The sequence below is a fragment of the Apteryx rowi genome, unplaced genomic scaffold (genome assembly GCF_003343035.1).
Source record: "Apteryx rowi isolate R43461 unplaced genomic scaffold, aptRow1 scaffold_38, whole genome shotgun sequence".
Lineage (NCBI taxonomy): Eukaryota > Metazoa > Chordata > Aves > Apterygiformes > Apterygidae > Apteryx > Apteryx rowi.
This window is the reverse complement of record NW_020450307.1, coordinates 768,221-787,181: the sequence shown is the minus strand read 5'-3', so window position 1 is coordinate 787,181 and position 18,961 is coordinate 768,221. Positions and strand designations below refer to the sequence as shown.

At 40.0% G+C, this 18,961-nt stretch overlaps 1 protein-coding gene across 17 annotated transcripts in view; it reads left to right on the top strand.

Annotated features, from left to right (window-relative positions):
* Positions 1-18,961, top strand: part of TNFRSF8 (TNF receptor superfamily member 8) — a 38,143-nt gene that overhangs the window by 17,238 nt on the left and 1,944 nt on the right. For 9 of the 17 annotated variants that reach the window (XM_026074162.1, XM_026074157.1, XM_026074155.1 and 6 more), the window contains 9 exons: positions 5,697-5,787; positions 9,420-9,542; positions 9,977-10,132; positions 10,219-10,312; positions 10,783-11,069; positions 11,270-11,380; positions 11,986-12,033; positions 13,190-13,215; positions 15,488-15,692. In XM_026074162.1, the coding sequence (XP_025929947.1) occupies positions 5,697-5,787; positions 9,420-9,542; positions 9,977-10,132; positions 10,219-10,312; positions 10,783-11,069; positions 11,270-11,380; positions 11,986-12,033; positions 13,190-13,215; positions 15,488-15,692 (1,141 nt within the window). Of the gene's footprint in view, positions 1-3,118; positions 3,168-5,696; positions 5,788-9,182; positions 9,334-9,419; positions 9,543-9,976; positions 10,133-10,218; positions 10,313-10,782; positions 11,070-11,269; positions 11,381-11,985; positions 12,034-13,189; positions 13,216-15,487; positions 15,693-16,963; positions 16,983-17,075; positions 17,169-17,603; position 18,961 lie in introns of those variants that run through there. The other 8 variants (XR_003254888.1, XR_003254889.1, XM_026074167.1 and 5 more) reach the window with 8 other exon arrangements.

Genomic DNA, 18,961 nt, shown 5'->3' with positions numbered 1-18,961 from the left:
TAAAAGCAAGCAAATCTAAAGTTGAGGAGCCTGTGGGACTGGAGACAGACTATGTCCTTTATGCCATGATGGAACCTGTCTGGGCTTCCCTGGTGCTACCACCACAAAAACATCCACAGTCATAGGTAGACCTTGGATCCAGTATAACAAGGACTTTAACACATCTAAGGCTGAGCAATGATAGAGCCCAAAATGGAACTGCTGATCTTGAATGTTAGAGCTGCAGGGCCTTTTCCTGCCCTCAGCCTTGTGACTGTCATGTCGCTGTGGGTACATACAGGGGTGAGCCAGGAGATCCAAGCTCAGTGCTGGACTAGTCAGACAGTAGGAGCTCACCCAAGTCATTTTGATATTTACCGGTTGAGGATTAGAGATCCTCTTTGTGTTCCAGGCTCAGTCCGTAGTAGGCTACCACTACATGAAAATAGCAAGTTGCCATTGAAAGTGGACGTGTCCTTTCAGCAACCTTAATTTCTAAGAAGTTATTCAAATACATTGCTCCCATAATTCTGGAGAAATCTGATGCTTTTTTTGGCCAAGATACTGAAGTATTTTTGGCTTTTTAACAATCTTGGTTAATCTGCCTTAGAGATATTTCATAACTCAGCATTCGGTCTGCATTCTCTCCAGGAAGACCGAGACAAATATGTATTAAGTATTTTGCAGTTCCTCCAAATTTGGATGGATTTGATGGCTGATGTCTATATTTCTGCAATTAAAAAGGAGAAGCCAATAGCTGAGGAACAAAAAATGAAAAATCACATCAATCGTATCACTTGGAATCTTCTTATATATAGTAATCTAAGATCATGGTCAAATCAAGAAAATGCATAAGATATCTTTCCAATATCTTGGCACAAAGCACTGAGTCAGGAAGGGAGAGGGATTGGTAAACCTGAAATCTGTACCCTCAGTGCTTCTTGGTGAGGTATTTTCTCACAGGCAGTTTAGTCTCTCTCTGTTCCTRACTTTGTCATTGACCTGTCATTTCCTTGTGCTTTTGTTTCCTTCTTTGTACAGTCAGGATAATGGTAAAGAAAGATAACTTCAGAGCATGTATTGAGTAGTAACAAGATGATGAGTTTAGCTGCCTGTATGATGTTGGCTCCTGCTGCTTTCCAAGCATGAAAATTTCTCATGAGAAAATAGCTGTAAATTTTCACTATCATGGAAATCTTGCAGTCATTTATGAGACAGAGAATTCTAGGGTCAAGAACTTTTCCTGAAAAAAGTTTTGGTTTCAGCTTTGACAAAACAAAAATTAGTGCTATTTGCTGAAAGCACTTCCTTTCTGTAAAAATTGTATTAATGTTGAAAACACAAGATTTTTCTGGAAAAAACATATTCCAAGTAAAAAAAAAAAATTACCAATGCCGGTAAAAAGATTACCTAGGAACTGCACTTCTATGGTTCAGTGTAAGTTTTATGGACAGTAGCTTGAGAGGGATTGCTAAGAAATGAACTCTGCCCTGTGATAAGCCATTGTAAATCCAACTGATAATGGTAGATGTCTATTCTTCCTTCAAAGTAGAAGTTAAGTACACTTTCATTAACTCACCTGTGTGTGAAAGGCAACATGCCCAGGTTTTAACAGTTACAAATGGACATCAAGAAAGGTTTGCTCTTTCTTTCCAGTACATGTAGAGATACTTCAAGTTTCTCTGCCTTGTTGCGAGATACACGAAATGCAGGGCATTGAATGTTAGATTTAACTGAGAGTTTGAATACATAGGGACACTGTTTCCAGAGGAATATATTGGCTGGATTTTTAAGAGTCTTAGTCATCATTTCAAACTGGCTGAGTGGTATAGCTCAGCTGCTTTACCCATTTTCTGTTTCCATCTCCATACCACACTTTTAAGGTGGAAAGGAATTGTTTTCAGCAATCTCTTCCTAATTGGAAATACTAAGCTCATTTAAAAAAAAAAAAAAAAAGACAAGCCAATGTTTTACTGCAAACTTGCACCCTTGTTGGAGATGAGGTGTAGGAGGTAGTATTTTACATGTGAGTAGAGTAGTTGCAGGTGGTGAAGCTGATGTAATTCGCACCTTCAGCTGTTGAGTGTGTAAATTACCTCAGTTCAGGCCTACTGCTACCCACTAACAATGCATATGTTTGTTCCTCTTTACCTCATGGCTTTGTCTGGTTATCATTTGTTTTAGTTCATTTATTACCCTGATATTCATTACACATAGACAGAAAAAAGGAAACAGTTAGATGATCCTCGTATGCTTGTCACCCCTTCACCCTCTCCCCAAAAGTAGCCTGATCAGACTTCTGCAGAAAATTTGTTAGCACCATCATTTTTTGAAAGACTTGCAATCCTTTGAGACCTTGGCCCTTCACCTTTGTCCTTTTTGCAAGATACATTCTTTGCCTTTCGGCACCTATTTGCTTCAGCACCACACAAAATTGAGGGAGGTTTGGGGGTTCTTACTACAAGCCTTTTTTTTTAATTAGCTTGAATGCATGAAATCTTCAAACTGAGCTCATGAAAAGCCTAGTATATATTAGAGAAGCAGAGCCCATATAATTTTTAGTGACACTTGCTTTCCCCCAGTGACAATTGCTTATATAATTTATTTTGAGCTTTGAAGGCTGAAGCACTAGAGGTATGGGACTTTGTTTATACTAAAGTCCTTAACAAAGTATGCTATCTACAAAGGGCCAACCTTTCTGCTTAGTTTAAGAGCAGAGCTTTGCATCATTGCACAGCCCATACAGGTCACAGTAGGAACCAAATAGCTTTAGGGTTTGGGGGGGAGAAAAAAAAAAACAAGAATGGGGAGCCGATGGCTGATGTGTGAAATGTACGTTGTTTATCACTGAAAGGAACCACAGTAGGTTTTGTGCTCATGAAACACGCCAACTGAACAGATGACAAACTCTTGAAGATATTTTGTGGGTAGCTATGAATTAGAAGTAGTGGGGTCTTCAGAAGGCTGTTTCTCAGCCATAGAAACTGTGTCAATGATTTGTTAAAATGACTTTTTCTTTTTCCAGCAGAGCATCTTGGACTTGGCTCAGTGAACAGTAAAGGGTGCTGCAGTGCTGTGCTCTTAACTGGGTTCTTGGAAGCTGCGTTTATTGTGAGGCTGCAGATTTCATGTAGTGTATAGATGGCCGTAGTATCTAGCTGCCCTCTTGTGGAAAGAAAAAAAAATATGTTGAGTACTCTTTCACATGTGAATTTCATAGTTTATGCAGTATTTATGCATAACTCTTGCAGTAATTTATCACACCACTAGCATCAAGGCAAATTCATAATCAGGATTTGCATCATTGAAACTAGGGGCAGAATCTGGTACTAAACTGATTTTCATATTTTAAACAAAATCAGTTTTTAAAAAGCAGCCCCTTCCTTGCACTTGTAGACAGGCACTATTCCTTTATTTAAACCTGAGAAGAGGCAATTAAATAAGATGTAAGCTTATATTTTTCATAAATTATTCAAGAATTTTGTTCCTATCCTGATTTAAAATTCAGCATCATTTGCAGCCAGAGTTGGTTGCACAGGAGAACTAGGAAGAAAGGATCAGATTTTTGTGGCAACTTCCCAGAGATCTTACAGAGAAACTAATCCAGGATGACTTAGGCATAGCCAGGCTGCTGTCATTTCTTAAATTTTCTTTATAAAACTCAGCAATCCACTCCATATCACTGAAGTGACTCCTGAATGACCCTTTGTCTAAGCATGACTGATCTCATTGTGTCATTTCCTGTTATTTAATTTAGCCTTAAAGTGACTGGCTAACCAGGGTGCTCCTCCACACAGATACAAGGAGATTCCACTTCCTTTTCCTACAGTCTAAGGCTGTCTCTTCAGAAAAGAAAAATACAGGGTACACATTTGTAAACTTGATYTGAGTCAGGTTGAGGGAGACATCTGCTATTTCCTCTATACAGTAAGCTAGAAAAAATGCTTTGCAGAGAGGCTATGTGGCCTAGTGGTTAGTGCAGAAATGTGTCAGGCAGGATTTCTTACTTCTATTACTGGAGCTGGATGAATTTTAATGGTTTCAGTATGTTTCTATTTCTAGTCCTTCTGTTAATTTCTGCACTGACCGAAAGCTCCTGTTTTCTGATGTAACCTCAGACAAGTTATTTAACTTCTGGTTTTTGTGCTCCCACCGTGAAAAGAACAGTATATTAAATAGCAGAATATGGTTGTGAGATTAACTGGCTATTAAGTTTCTGCACTGCATACAAAGGCAGTAGGAAATCATAGGTTTTATTTCTAACAGCAATGGGAAATTCACCTGCAGAAACCAGGATGTAGGTTTGCTGAAATCTTTATTAACTGTTCTAGCATTATCATGCGGGAAAATCTCTGGGTAATCTGCTGGTTCAGTCTCTCTACAAAAAGTTGCCGGTTGTACCTTCTAGCAAATACTGAAAATGAAATTCAGATAACAATGTTTTTAGGTGGTTATTAGGGGAGATGCCAAATTCAAAAATCTGATTTCTTCATCAGAAAACCTGTAGCACTGTAATTTCCCAGAGTATGTAGTGGCCTCTGCCATACAGAAGTGCAGTCTGATTATCTGCTTCTTGATACAATTCATAGCTGAGTCTTTTTCCTAAGCTAACATTAGAACCATTTTGTGGGGTTTTTTTTGTCTAAACAAGTATCAGTGATGTTGTCAAATCAAAGGTTGTTCCTGAAAGCCTTTACTCACAAAATAAATGGGTTTAGTTATTTGTATAAGGACTTCACTGAGTGAATAAGAATTTGTGTCATTCCTTTCAAGGCAAAAACTACTTGTAGGATTTGTCCCCAAATTATAAGTAAAACATTTATTGTTTTACAGTAAACACACGTTTAGGTTGTTAAATTCAAGAATTATGATCACGTAAATAACTGAACAAAAAGACTTGTGTGCTACATTGATAAATGGTGTACAGGCAGCTAGACACAGTAATGTGAACAAATGGAGAACCGCAAAAAAATAGATTTCACAGGATGGATGTGTAGAACTAATATAGAACTAGCTATTAGTTTAAATGATTATTTTTATGGATTATAATCTGGCTAAATTTAGACAGTGTTTACTATGACACCACCTCTTATTCCAGTGCACAAACAGCTTGAAATCTATAGATGTTTAGGGATTCTCTATTTTATTTTCTACAAAATCCCTATCTCTAATTAGGATGCAATGATTTTAGGACTGAGATTTTTAGCCTTTTTTGATTTTCTAACTGCTACAAGATTTCTAGTGAAGGTGCAAACTAATCTAACAAATAGGCAAGCATTTCTTGGTGACCTTGCTTGGCCCTGCAACTAGGTTCTGAAGGGTGTGTGGAGCTTTGGCTTGAAAAACATTTTTTGTAGGGCAATGCTACTTCCCTTTTATTGTATGAAACAAGGATTTGGCTTCTGACTGCTGAAATGCTTGATGCACAGGTTGGACTACAGTATTCTGATCCTATGTTTAAATCACATTCAGAGAAAAGAGCCTCCTGAGTGAAGATACATACTGAATCATTGCTAAATATATTGAATATTGCAGTCTTTGCTTAAGTTTATGTACAGCAATAATCCAGTTGCTTTTGGGATATGTGGACTTTCAAAAAGCTGCAGACTTTCCCTTACCATTTGCAACCATTATCACTAACGACAGGATACTGGGATCTGCCCTCATACAGCAGTGAATGTTTTCTAATTGTGTCTTTGTTCTGTTTAAATTTCTAGACATCATTAACTCCATCTCGTTCCTGTGACACACTTGAGAACTGGTTCTATGATGAAACTTCACGAAGCTGCTGTTACCAGTGTCCCCCAGGTCAGTATGTTTATAATGCAGTCAAATTAACATGGGGCTTTCTGGTAGAGATACTAGGAGCCATATACATCTACAGATTTGCATTTTGGCCCTGAAGAAAAGTGCAATTTCATGAATGACTCTCTGGTATGGATCCAGATATGAATTTTATTTTCCAGTGCCCTGTTCCTTGTTCAGTCTGTATGCAGAGAAGCTATAAAATGCAAACAAGATAACTTGCTACAAATACCAGTTGTATTTATACCAATTTTTTATTGGTAGACTTGACATTTAGAAGTAGACAGGTCTAAGGATTAATTTCAACTTGTCTTGGAGCATGAAATAGATCAATGAAATTATGAGGCTAAATTTCTTCTGATCAGACACACAAAAAGTATAGAAAGATGGTGTGGAAAATCTGCCATTATCTTCATAGTCAGAACAGTTCAGAAAGCGTCTCGCATGAGAAAGGGAACAACCCCTTTTCAGGGGGCAGAATAAACTTCGTTGGAAGCTAGCCATGACTCAAAGGCACATGAGGTCAGAAGCAGGAAATACCTTGGTGAGACAAGAGTCCTGGAAATGTCTGAAACTCCCCCTATTGGCCAAAAAGCCCCTCAGTGGGTGGGGCATTTTATGGTACTTCACCGTCACCCATTTCTTGTTCTAGAAATGTTTCCTTTTCTTTTTCTTTTTGAAAGGAAAATTTTGACATTTATTTATGCTCTAATAATAAAGAAAAGTTTAGTGCTTGGTTTGCTAGCATTTCTATGAAGTTATGTCAGGGTCCCCATTGGGACATCCTGCACTATTCCTGAGCACACCACTAGAATCATTCAAAAGATGTATGAGTAAACAAGACCAAGGGACAGAGAAGCTGGTCCCATAAAAGAAAAAAAGATGTGGGAGGTGCTGATTTTGAACTGATCCAAAGAAAAGAGCCTCTGTTCTCCTTCAAAGCCATACTTTGCAAAAATTCCCACAGTGAAAAATGTCATAGCAGGGTCTCTAGCAGACATCTGATCCCCATCTAGTTGTAATGAGCTGCATCTCTTGAACATTTCACCTCTGCATGTTCCTGAAACTTATTTTGTTGCCATGTCCTCATGTGTCAGTCTTGGACATCACTTCACATCCTCCAGGGTTTCCTTCACAACAGGAGCTCATTCATAAGAATTTTTTTTCTTTCTCACCTTCCACTACTCCTTCAATCAGTAACCTGTTCATATCTGCTACTAACTCAACTGCTCACTACAGAGAAAAAGAAGTTCTTCTAAAGTGCCCCTTAATCAGAGTGGAGCATCTCAAACTCTTGATGCAGCCTGGCTTTACTCTCCTTGGTGTTCGAGCCCACATGTGTACAGCTTTCACTCTGAGCATACTGACCCACGTGCAAGCCACATCCTCTGTTTCAAAGCTAATTTCAAGCTCAATTTCAAGAYAAGCTTCAAAGCAAACCTCAAAAGATTGTTCTAATCAATTGATACAGTTGCCACTTCTCTTTTCAAGTACTTATTCATCTCCAGGTAAAAGGAGACTTCATACAAGGGACACTGGGAGAGCATTATTTTATTGTCATCACAGAACACAGCATTTCCCTCCTCTAGAGGGGAGGAACAGAGATTTTCATGGAGAATAATGGCATATGTGGTAGAACAGCTCATGTTATGCAGAAGCTGACTATTCCACTTTGCTTCTGTTTATGGTTTGTTTTTTCTTTTTACTTTGTTTTAGTCTCTAAATCAGATATGCAGCTCCACAGGACAGTGCTGCTATCARTACTCAAATAATTTCCCACCCACAGTTAACAGCAATTCCACAAGAGTGAATGAATGCACATACTCAAAAAAGAAAAACACTTACATCATCTACTTACTTTCGGTACCTTTTTTCTGTACGGGTTATTGCAGCTGGTATTCTTACAGCTCAGGCTTTTATCTGTATGCTGACCTATCAATGCACTGAGTGGAGGACAGCTCCAAAAGACACTGTTAGATAAGCTTCAAAGCTAATGCACCTGGAACACACATCCCTCAAGAGAGGGACCCATATGTGCAGGAAATCTTGAAGAACAGAAGTTATAGCTTCTGGGAGATTGGGAGGAGGGAAATGACGCACATACAGGTACACATGTGCAGTTCAAGTGCTGAGATTCAGACCATTCCAGCAGTCAGCCCTCACCTTGAAAAGAATAATTTCAGACAAGTAGTTTTGAGGAGGTGGAAATGACATGTTTCAGRCTTGTCTGGTGGTATTTAGTGGGCTAAATATAGCATAGCTGTTTTTACCTGCACTCCCACATCATGTTTGCCAAAATGCTTAGTAGGCGGGTTGTTATTCTGCCAGGTTTCCCCTTCCTGTTGTTAACCCTTTCTGACTGGGTGATGCAGGCTGTATGCTGAAACTTGGCTTTACTTCTCTCCTGTTTGCCATCTGTGACACATTCAACTCTTTGCCTGTCTTTGTTGCTGCTTTAGCTTTTCATTTTGCCTCTGCAACTGCCACTGTTCCTTACCCTCTAATAGTTATTGCCACCTCCCACCAAGGTCACAAGGTCACAGCTGACTGCTGCGCCTTCTAATTTCCTTGGCATTATGGCCMGTGGTAGAATACCTAATCTGTTGCTTCAGGAGCTGAAATGTTAGGGATGCTTCTGTTCTAGCCTTCCCCATACTCCCAGCAGGTTATTGTACCCGGCTTGCCAGCTGGACACTTCTGAAAGCTTGTCACTGGAGAATGATTACTGGACATAAACATAGAGTCATAGAATAAGTTAGGTTGGAAAGGAGCTGTAAAGATCAGTCCAGCCTACTGCTCAACCTCATATGTGCTACATATACGCTGAAGATCTGAGAGATTCAGGGCAGTGTGTGTTCAAACTGTGAGCAATGAGTCCAGTGAATTGGAGGTGTCCACAGAGAAACTGTATAGCATATACACTCAACATCAGAAAGACATGCACACGTAGTATGATTTGTACATGGACAATGAGTGCTTTCCTCAGATGTTCAAAGGAAAACAACTGTAAAGTTCAACCATCTCACTCATGACTGTCAAGGCAACTGTAAAATTATTTGAACTGCTTGGAAACCAACCTACCACAAACTTGCTAGGGGGATATATGGTACACTGTAAGAATTACAGTTTTTTCACCTTCCATTCTATAACACAAGGGTGGGAGTTGGAGATTGTCCCTGTATGAGTCCATGTGCACCAAGGAGATTCTGGAAGCTTTTGAAAGAAAAAGTAATGCCTTAGGTAACAAAATATCAGGGCACAGTTGCTATAGACAATAAAAAATTTAAAAAAGCAATTGCCTGATGACTTTATAATGGCAAGACAATATTGCCCTCTCTGCAGATTTGTCAGTTTTTTCCAACTCTCAGCAAATGACTTCTCATGTGCCTATTCTGCAGCAATCCATAGTAATGACTGTGATGTTACCAGGCGTAGTGTTACTGTAACAGGACAACTATGATCCCTTGAATGGGAAAGGCAAGAATGTGTTAGAGAAACCAAGTGACAGGTGCCAAGAGAAGACTGTGGTAGCAGTAGCATGTGAAACAGGTAAATGAGTATGCATTACGCCTTAGGATGGTTGTCTCCTGTACTTCAGAATGGGTATCCTCCATATTTTGGTTTTCTTCCTCCAGGCTATGTTAAAAAGAAAGCGTGTCCCACAGACCCACATCATTGCATGAGATGTGGACCTGAACAATATCTAAATGAGGCATCCCAGAAGCCACGATGTGATGCTTGCGTATCATGCACAAAAGGTAGTTGCTTTGCTTTCCCTCACGCATACCTCACATAGTGATATACTCTCTATATATTTTATTCACGCTTTACTTGTATTTTATTTATGTAGAATTGTTAGCAGAGGAGTTATCCRTCCTTGGCTTCTGTTTTAGAGAGCAGAATGCTACCTTGCACATAATCAGTGTCACTTCCTGTGACTGCCTGAAAATTCTCTCATCCAAATGCCATCCAAGTTTAATTTCTGCTTTCTGTCTTACATTAAAGACATTTGTCTGCAGGCTTTGTCTGCAGGCTTCACCAATTATTCGTGACTTAAGTTGCCATGGCAAAGAGTGTCAACAGTCCATTCTGTTTCCCAAGTCTTTGAAGTGATGTTCCTCAGCTTTGGTCCCCTCTTTGCCTCTCCCTTGCAGGGTGGTCCCTTCTTACTCCCACAGTTTCTTCCCTACAGAATCTGACCTTGTGGAAAAAGCCCCCTGCTCCTTCAATTCTAGCCGTGTGTGTGAGTGCCGACCAGGCCTGTTCTGTCAGACCCCTGTTCTGAACACCTGCATACGATGCCAGCAGCACACTGTTTGCGAGCCTGGTTTTGGAGTCAAAGTCAAAGGTAGAAATTCTTCCATGTTTTGATCTTGGCCATAGGCCTGGACCTGGTGCATTTTGATGGGTCCTCACTCACTTATTTTTCTTCAGGCACCTCAACAACTGATGTTTCTTGCGAAAAGTGCCCTCCTGGGACCTTCTCCGATCAGAAGTCCAGCACCGACATCTGCAAGCCCCACACTGAGTAAGGCCATGGGTTTTTAAAGTGACTAACTAATTGCATAAAGGACCTGAAAGGAAATGTAAAGCTAATAAAGCTGAAGGGAGATCTGTCAGCTCTTTTGGTGCAAAGTATACAGATTTATCTGAGTGCCAGTAGTATAGCTTTGTGCCCACGTGCAGAGTTTAGAAGGCCTGTCTTTATACCTGTTGCACAGCTTTGTGTTGGAGGGAAATAAGAATCACTTTTGCCTTATTTTTAGTTTACCGAGTACAGTGGGATTATACATGCATTTGAGTATTGGGTTTGCATCCAGCTCAAGGAACAGTGCCAGAGGGGTGAGAAGAGGGTTCATGACCTTGTCACTAAAAGCAAATAAATCCACTTGGCACAAAAATGACCGAAGGGATGTTTGTCACATAGGAAATCTCCTTCTTATCTTCTACCATGCAGTTGCCTCTAGCAGTGATACACTGTTCTCTTTCATTCCCTAGCTGTGCCAAATTAAACAAAGTAGCACTAAGCAAAGGAAATGCCACACACGATCAAGTTTGCATGGACCAAGCTCCCACTTACCTCACCTCAGGCATCTTGTCTGTGAGATTAAGCAATGAAACAAATAACTCTGATGTGACGAGGCTTGAGGAGAAGCTGGTGACCGTTGCTAGTATCCTTCTAAGTGACACAACAACTGAAAACCCCAGTTCAACTGCTGAGGAGAAAGCTCTGGCTGGCACTTTTCCTACCTCAGATGTAGCCAAGGGGAAGACAACAAGGGGAGGTAACAAAGATAAAGCATTTGCTCTGTCTAGCAGGTTTTATTTGGATATATTTTTGGGAAAAGCTATTTTCATGTGGGAGCTTCCCACAAATCCCCACAGCTTGTGAAATGGTGTCCCGCAAACACGCGGACATACTAATAGTCCCCCCTCTGCCTTTTCTTGGCCTCTCCTGTCCACCCTTTCCCTTTCTGTGCTATAGGTCTTGTTCTTTGGGGAGTGGTTCTCTCTGTGATAGTGCTACTTGTGGGCATGCTGTTATTTTGGAAATGGAAGGTTTGCAAGAGACGGATCCTCATCCTCAAAGGAAAGCGTGAGTTTTTAAAGCCATAACCYATAGCATGCTGTCTAATCTCTAAGTATGTGCCATATGGGAACTATAATATCTCCTAAAATTTTAGGAGATCACTGGGGAAGAGAATATTTACTAGCGCCYGGTGAAAGCAGGCCAGATAAGGGTTCTAGGCAAACTGTTTGTTCAGCATCTTGGAGAACATTAGGGAAAGATTGAAGCAGCTGTGAAGTTATGGAGGAAGATGCTACAAGCTGGGTGGGGAAATGGTAACCAGTGATTTCTTCTTTCAGCACCAACACTAAATTAAATGATACCTGTGTTTTCTGAAGTCCTTTGTGAGTATTTGTTGGTTCCTGGGATCAGGTTTGATGGCATTGAGCTGGAAAGCAAGAGAGATTTTTGCTGGTAGAGGCGCTCTGTAGCTTTGCCTAAGTTACCTGTTGGGTGTACCTGCACTTCCACATTCCTTCTTTTATGGAAAGCAGGATGTGCACGTGGTAGGTTGTTTGCATGTGTGCAGGGTGGCTGGCTGGTCTCACGGCTAGACCTGTGGGTGTGGTAATGCTGTTATAGTCTGTATGCCCCATGATGAGTTTTGCTAAATGAATGGTCTCTTTTATCAGCACATCTGTATTCAGTCTCCAGACACAAATCCAGGCCCAGGTCTCAAGGTGAGTGACTGACTGACAGGAATTGTAATCCATTTGCCTAATGAATAAATGGCTAGTTTTAATTTGGAACTTTAATTTATGGAACTTTAAAACATGGAACATTTTCATGTCAAATGGATGGATCTGACCTGCAAACGGTCCTGTTGTCTGTCATGTGCAGCCAAGAAATGCTGTGGATATGACAGTCCACTAGATGGCACTTTTTTCCCATTGCACCTGAATGGTTGGGTGATGCAGCAGTGCTGGGAGGCCCTATCGGAAAAATGCCCAGGTCCCTTGTTCATTTCTGAGCATTAAAATCTGGGTGGCGTGTTAGCCACAGCAACCTGTACAAATCCCCTGGAGTAAATTCATTTTGCCCTCTTAACTAATCCCCCCTCAGCATTTCCATTTCCATTGACTGCCCTGTTCTCTTGTGTTAGATTCTTCTAATCACTGTATATCAGAGCATCTTCCACTCACTCATTTGGGAATGGGATTTAACACCTCTCATGTGCAGCTCAATTTTCTCAAAGTGGAATTTTGCTCTCTCACTTGCCTTATACAATAGATCCTGTTGCTGTGCAGCACTAAAAGGCTGACATGTTGAAAATACAGGTGGCAGCACCTCAGAGTGAAGTTAGATAATAAACCTGAGCCTGCCTAGCTTCATGGTACTGCCGAAGGGTGCTGTATGCTCCATTCTCCCACTTTCCTTCTTCTTTCCCCACTGTTCCCTCCCTCCATCCTTGCATAAAATCCAGTCCCCTCTGCACCACCTTTTAATATTAATCTGACCACACTATGAACCGATTCATTTTGTTAATCCAGTCAAAAGCTATTCACTTTTCTTTTTTTAATAAGTTGTTCAGCTTAACTAGCAAGTGTTATCAGTTCATCATGTGGTTAGATGAGCACCAGTTGTGGTGTGAGGGAAGTGACGGGGTGGCCACAAAGGGTTTTGGGGAAAGCAGGACCTCACACTCTTGGCAGCAACATGTCACTGGTTTATCTCAGCCATATCATGTAAGTGTGCCCTCAGTGGTAAAGAAAGGATAAGACAGGTGGGTTAAGCTGTAGAGTAGGTTTAGGATATGGCCAGGTGATAGAGCAAATATTAATTTTTTTTTGGTTGCTGTGAATTTTCTTCTGATATTGTTTCCTCTTTCCATTACAGGTTCTGATCTAGTGAACAAAAGTGCAGTAAGTGTGAATGATATTCCAAAATAGACCACTTTCCCTTCCATTGCAAAAAATGAATGATGTTTTCAAATGTCCTGTTAAATAGTGCCAGCCTTTTTATTTGGACTTTTCACTGTAACCTGTGATCCCCTAGGCAAAGGAATGAGATGTATTAGGACTGGCTACTTTTACGTCTTGGGCCCCATTCTGCAGTGTTTAATGTGGTGTTAAATAATGTGATGCTGCCAATCTTGCTTATGAAGGGAGTATTTGGCTTGGCCCTATGCCATTCATGTGTCATTCCATGGGACAGAAACCAAAATCACAGGAAGAACATGCCTTTTCTGCCTTCTGGGAGAGCTTCATGCATCACCCCCGTCTTCTCTTGCTGCTCCAGTCACACAAGTGGGATTCAAACTCTTCTTCTGTCTCCCTCCATGTCATCTTCCTCCTTTGTAGGGCTGGACATGGCCATAATATGGGCACAAGGAGGGTGTTGTTTGTCTGGCAGAGTTTCCATCAGGACCAGCTTCTGGTTTAACAGTATAGGTTGCAGGTTATTAGCCCACATGGTTTTTTTTGAAATTATTATACATTTCCATCCAGGCTGGGAGTGTGTTGCTAAGTAACAACAACAACAACAACAAGGCAAAGCTAGTATCCCAATGTGCAAATGAACAAGACAAATTTTAGTCATCATGGTAACAACAGAAAGGAGGTTCTCAGCTGCTGAAATCATCACAATTCCATTTGGTCCTCCAGTTTTAGTGAAATTATGGCAACTTTCATCCTCTGAGTCTTCTAGTTTTGAGTTTATTAAGCTTGTTGTCTTTAAATCTACATGGTTGCTAATGAAAATGCTCTTTAGACTAAGTTACATGTTTTCAAAAAAATTCACTTTACTCTTTAGATGTTGTACATACACACACAGAGACACAAGACATTTCTCATTCTAACAAATCTGGTTGCAAATAGCTATGGTAATTTCAACATATCATTGCTAATTCCTAAGTTGTGGGGAGCTTCCACTCTTGCTTTCATAGCAAGTCAGACACATGAAAGAGTTTAAATTCCACATTTCAAAATCTTACTTTGTTTTTTTCCTTTCAAACCTTCTGGAAACAGAAACAGAGCTAGCAACCATCAGAGGTTTGTGATGTGGGACATTTAGCTTTTCTCAGATTCTAGCTCCTCTTTTAAAGGACTGTTTCTAATTAATTCTGGAACAGATTTCTTCAAATAATACTTAGTCTGAGGTTATTTCTCCTATCCRAGATTCTGCTGCGGCACTTGCATTTTGAAGTTCAACCAGTTCAGCCTCTGGCTTGTTTTTATTTTTTATATTTTTAGTTTATATTTTTAGTTTTGATTGTTTGTCTCTCTCACCGTATGACTACACATCTGTACAGGTTTGTCCTCTGATATTTAATTATCTCACTACTAAATATGGAGAATATCTTGTTAAAGTTCTTTCTGAACAAATCCCTTAAAAATTCTTACCTCTAGCATCTTTCTTTATTACTTGTGTTATACTCTGCTGAAATGTGCCACTAAGCTGCAGCCTCCAGAATACAGCTACTATTACATGACAAGATAGCAGACTCTGCAACAGAGCATACAGTGTAAAACTTGCAAGGGAGGTAAATTTTGTCCAAGAATGCAACACTTCATACAGGGAAGGCAGGGTCTCAGATTATTTTATGTTCTCATCCTACACACAATAAAAGACCTTGTGCCCAGTGAATGTAGGACTGATGGCTTACTTTTAAAGCACAGGGATGTGACCTCTGGAAATTCATTTGACTTCCCAGTGCCTCAATTTACTTGCCAAATGGAAAGATGATATTTAATGAATGTGTGTAAAGAGCTGAGTCAGATTTGCAAAGTGGCAAATAGATGGAATTACAAAGGTACATAGGCATCTGAGCTGCAGACAAGGCAGTGGAATTTACCAAAGCATCCAGGCAGGTTCAGGAAACTGGATTTCAGTGGAAGTGAGGGATAGAACCTGCTTAGTCATTCTTGCAAATCTCACTGAAAACCTATCTGTGACTTTAGGCATATAAATGCTGTTTTAAAATATGATCTTAAGTAACACAGGAATCTAGTTGAAAGAAACTTATATTCCTATATCAATTAGGCACTTTGGAAAATTTTTCTCCCTATGACAGTGGTCCTGTGAGGCACATTATATTATTCTGACTGCCTCAGAAGGATTCTGTAGATTATTGCAGTTCTCACAGGTGTTATTTTTAGGTTGATCCCAATTCTACTCTCTTCTTTATATTGGCAGATCTTGCTGACTCCTGACAAAGTGCCAGAAGAGAAGGAGTTAATTGACAGAACCCTCCCTTTGGAAACCAACAACAACTTGGTCTCCAGCACAGAAAAAGCAGGTAGTCCTGATGTGAGTCTGACTGATGTGACGCAGAGCAATGGAAATGCCCCAGATTGCCCTGCTGATTCTCGAGTGAGAGACCACACAAATAACCGAATTGGTGAGTCTTGCATTTTTTTAACTTCATCTTTTCAATTTTTTAATCATGGGCACATCATGTCCTTCTGAAATTATTATTAAACTGCAAAGTATCCAAAGCCTTTGCAACATAAATTTTGGCATGTTTATTCATTTGAATATAATGCTTTCTTATTTTCACATTGACTTAGTCTCTTATGAACCTGACAGAAGTGTGCTTTGTTCTTCCTCCTCTTTTTCATTCCAAAAAGTATTAGTTTGCAGAAGAAATTTGAAAACTGAAATATTTCATCTTGAAAATGTTCCTGTAATATTTAATGAGCGTTGTACTTCACATGCCTAAAGCTATCATTTTCTTCTATTGGTTTCACAGTAGCAGCTTCAAATATATCTCCCCTTAGTATCCTGGGAGAAGAATGCCCCATGAAAGTCTTTGACCATGGCACAGGGTAGGCGATAAAGTCTGGCAAGGAAGCTTACTCACAGCAGGAGAATTGTTACTTGAGACACAGTCTGCATGAGACATCCTGGCAACATCTCTAAACCCAATTTTAAGGGCATTTGAAGGTTTTTTGAAGGAAAAAAAGATTTCTAATACAAAATTTGACAGTTTTTCTTACAAAATGTCACTCAGTTAAAATCCATTTTCTATCCAAAGAATTCTTGGTAGATAATAAGAAGTGAAAGAAAACTGGAACGTTTTTTCCAGACCTGGTCACTTGACTTTCAGTTTACCATGTGCAGTATTTTTGGTGTGAGTCAAATCCAAAGAGTTAAAAAATAGCTGTTTTTTTGGGATTTCTGGAATCCAGTTCCGCTTCTTTTGGGGCAAAAGCACAGAAAGAATATGGAAAAGCAAAAGCAGAAAATGCAGCTTCTGTTTTCCATGCCACAGACCATGCCACAGACCAAGAGATTCTTTTGTTACTCTAAGCAGTTCAAAGAACAGGCTTTGGCAGAACGATTACTCCCTGTTTGGGGGGAGAGAGTGCTATCTGAGGAGGCAGAATGGTCAAAGGAAATGAACAACATAATTCCCTGCCATTCCCTACTCCTCCTGTTTCCCTCCTCTGTACGTGTTGCTTACAGAGAAGATGAAATATCATTTCCTTTCCTTCTGTCAGACCCTGGGCTGAATTCATAAAGGAAGGTGGGCACACAAGGCAAGAGCTTGTCTGCCAGCCTGTGAAATACTGCAGCTTAGCCCAGTTGTATGGTTAAGTYGCTATTTCTTATGTCTCCATTTGGTACAAGCTGTATAACTTTGAAATAAACATTTTCTCTGGCAATCAGACAAGTAGCAGAGACAGACCCAAGCCAAAGAATAACACTTAAAGGAAATTCAGGCTTAAGAACAATGTGGAGGATATAAGTTGGCTCTGTTTTGCATGGGGCATTGGACCAGATGACCTCCAGAGGTTTCTTCCAACCTAAATCACTCTAGGATTCTGTGAAGAACAACCAATTATTCCTATGGCTGGGGGTGCCTGTGCATGGAAGTAAGAGCTCTCATTTCCCTCAGAGTGAATTTATTTAATCACTAAAATGTATTAAAAAAAAAAAAAAGTGCACCTTTTCTCTCTTCAGCCCATTAGTTTATTTTTAAGCTATTGTATTCATTTTCTGAGTTAGGTACCTCAGTACAGTGTGGAGTGAGGGAGAAGGGAGGCTTCTCTCTTGCAGGAAAGGTTAACTAACAGGCCAGGATCCTAGAAGGTATAAACTGGGCCTGTGAAAGGTACTTAAGACTTAGATAAATTTGTACTGGGCTTTGGCTCTGCTTGGCAATAAGAAGGAAGGTAGAATTTCTAGGTAGCTGTCATTCTAAGCTGCCAGAAGAGCAAGATCTTTAGATTAGATTTAAAGTCTGATATTGTGAAATAGCTTTTCAACTTTAAAAAATAATTTCCTCTTTTTTTTTTTTTTTTTGAAGCATGTACGTAATGTGGAAGGATCCTTGTGATTGACTGGTACCCTTTCAACAGCTGGTCATCAAACAGTCTGAAAAATGTGTCACCTGTTGGAGACCACAGATTTTGTGTTGCACTATATTCACACTCTTATCATGGCCCAACAGATGCTAATGAACAAGAGTGGTTGTTACACTTAGCTCATAGAACAAGGTTCCTAGAGATACTTTAAAGTGAAGCAGAAGTTTAGACTTTTTTTCTTCCAGTCTGTTTCAGAGTCTGCTGGAGCCTTCTGGCATCCGGTGTGAACTTTGCAGTAGCTCTGAATCATCCCTCTCAAGTCACATGGCCTTTACTTCTGTTTCTATGTCTTCATCTTTTAATACATGTTTCACCAGCTCCAGCATTGCCAACATGTCAGAGTACAAAATCTGCATAATATTCAGTTCCCAAACCAGGTTATTTTGGTCTTACTGGAGCTGACCTTTCCTTACTGAATACTCTTTATTTTTTTCTGTGAGTGATGGACTTAGGATGAATGTGATGATTTGACTTACCATCCTCAAATATCTCCAAGCAATTGTGAACAATACCTGCAGTGTCTGATCTACAGCATCCTTTTGAATACAATGTAAGCTTCAAGCCACAGCAAAGGCCTTCTACTCCTTTGGTAAAGGAGTAGGTTCAACATGTTGAACACTAGTTGAAGTGTATCCTGGAAAAATTTGTAGCTGATTCTCCATTGGAAAGAAACAGATTTCTCTGCTGGTCCTAAGACCCCAGGTCAATTACCTGGAGTTTCTGTACAGTGCTGATCTTTGCCCAAAGGCTGCTTTTAATGCAGATATTGTTGCTCCTAAAACCAGCAGGAGCATAAACTTTGGGTCCTCCACAGCTATCCTCTTCAGATACCAATTAATCATTTCTTCTAATGGACCCTTGCAAATATTTCACTGCCTTTTCTAATTCTGCTTTCTCCTGTAGTCCCAGAGCATCTGCTTCATCACCAGCGAGTTAGATCTACTTGATCTAAAATGCCCAGATTCCGCTTGACAGTGCTCCAAAACCAGACAGTGTAGTATAGGATGTCTAAGCCATTTTTATCACTTAGTGTGTTCAGTGCTTGCTTTGATTCCAAAATGAAAAGCACCTTATAAATAACCAGTGAAATAGACAACTCATAATATGTGAATTCCAAAAGCTTTAGTGGCTTAGCAAATTCTGTGTTTTCACAGTGATAGGCTTGATCTGAATACCTCTGATTAAAAAAAGAAGAAAATAAAAGAAAAATTAAGTACCACATCAAAATTTTGCAGGAAAAGGAACCATCTCTAGAGACAGCAGTGATTGCTAACTATGCTCAGCACTATTTTTTTCCTTC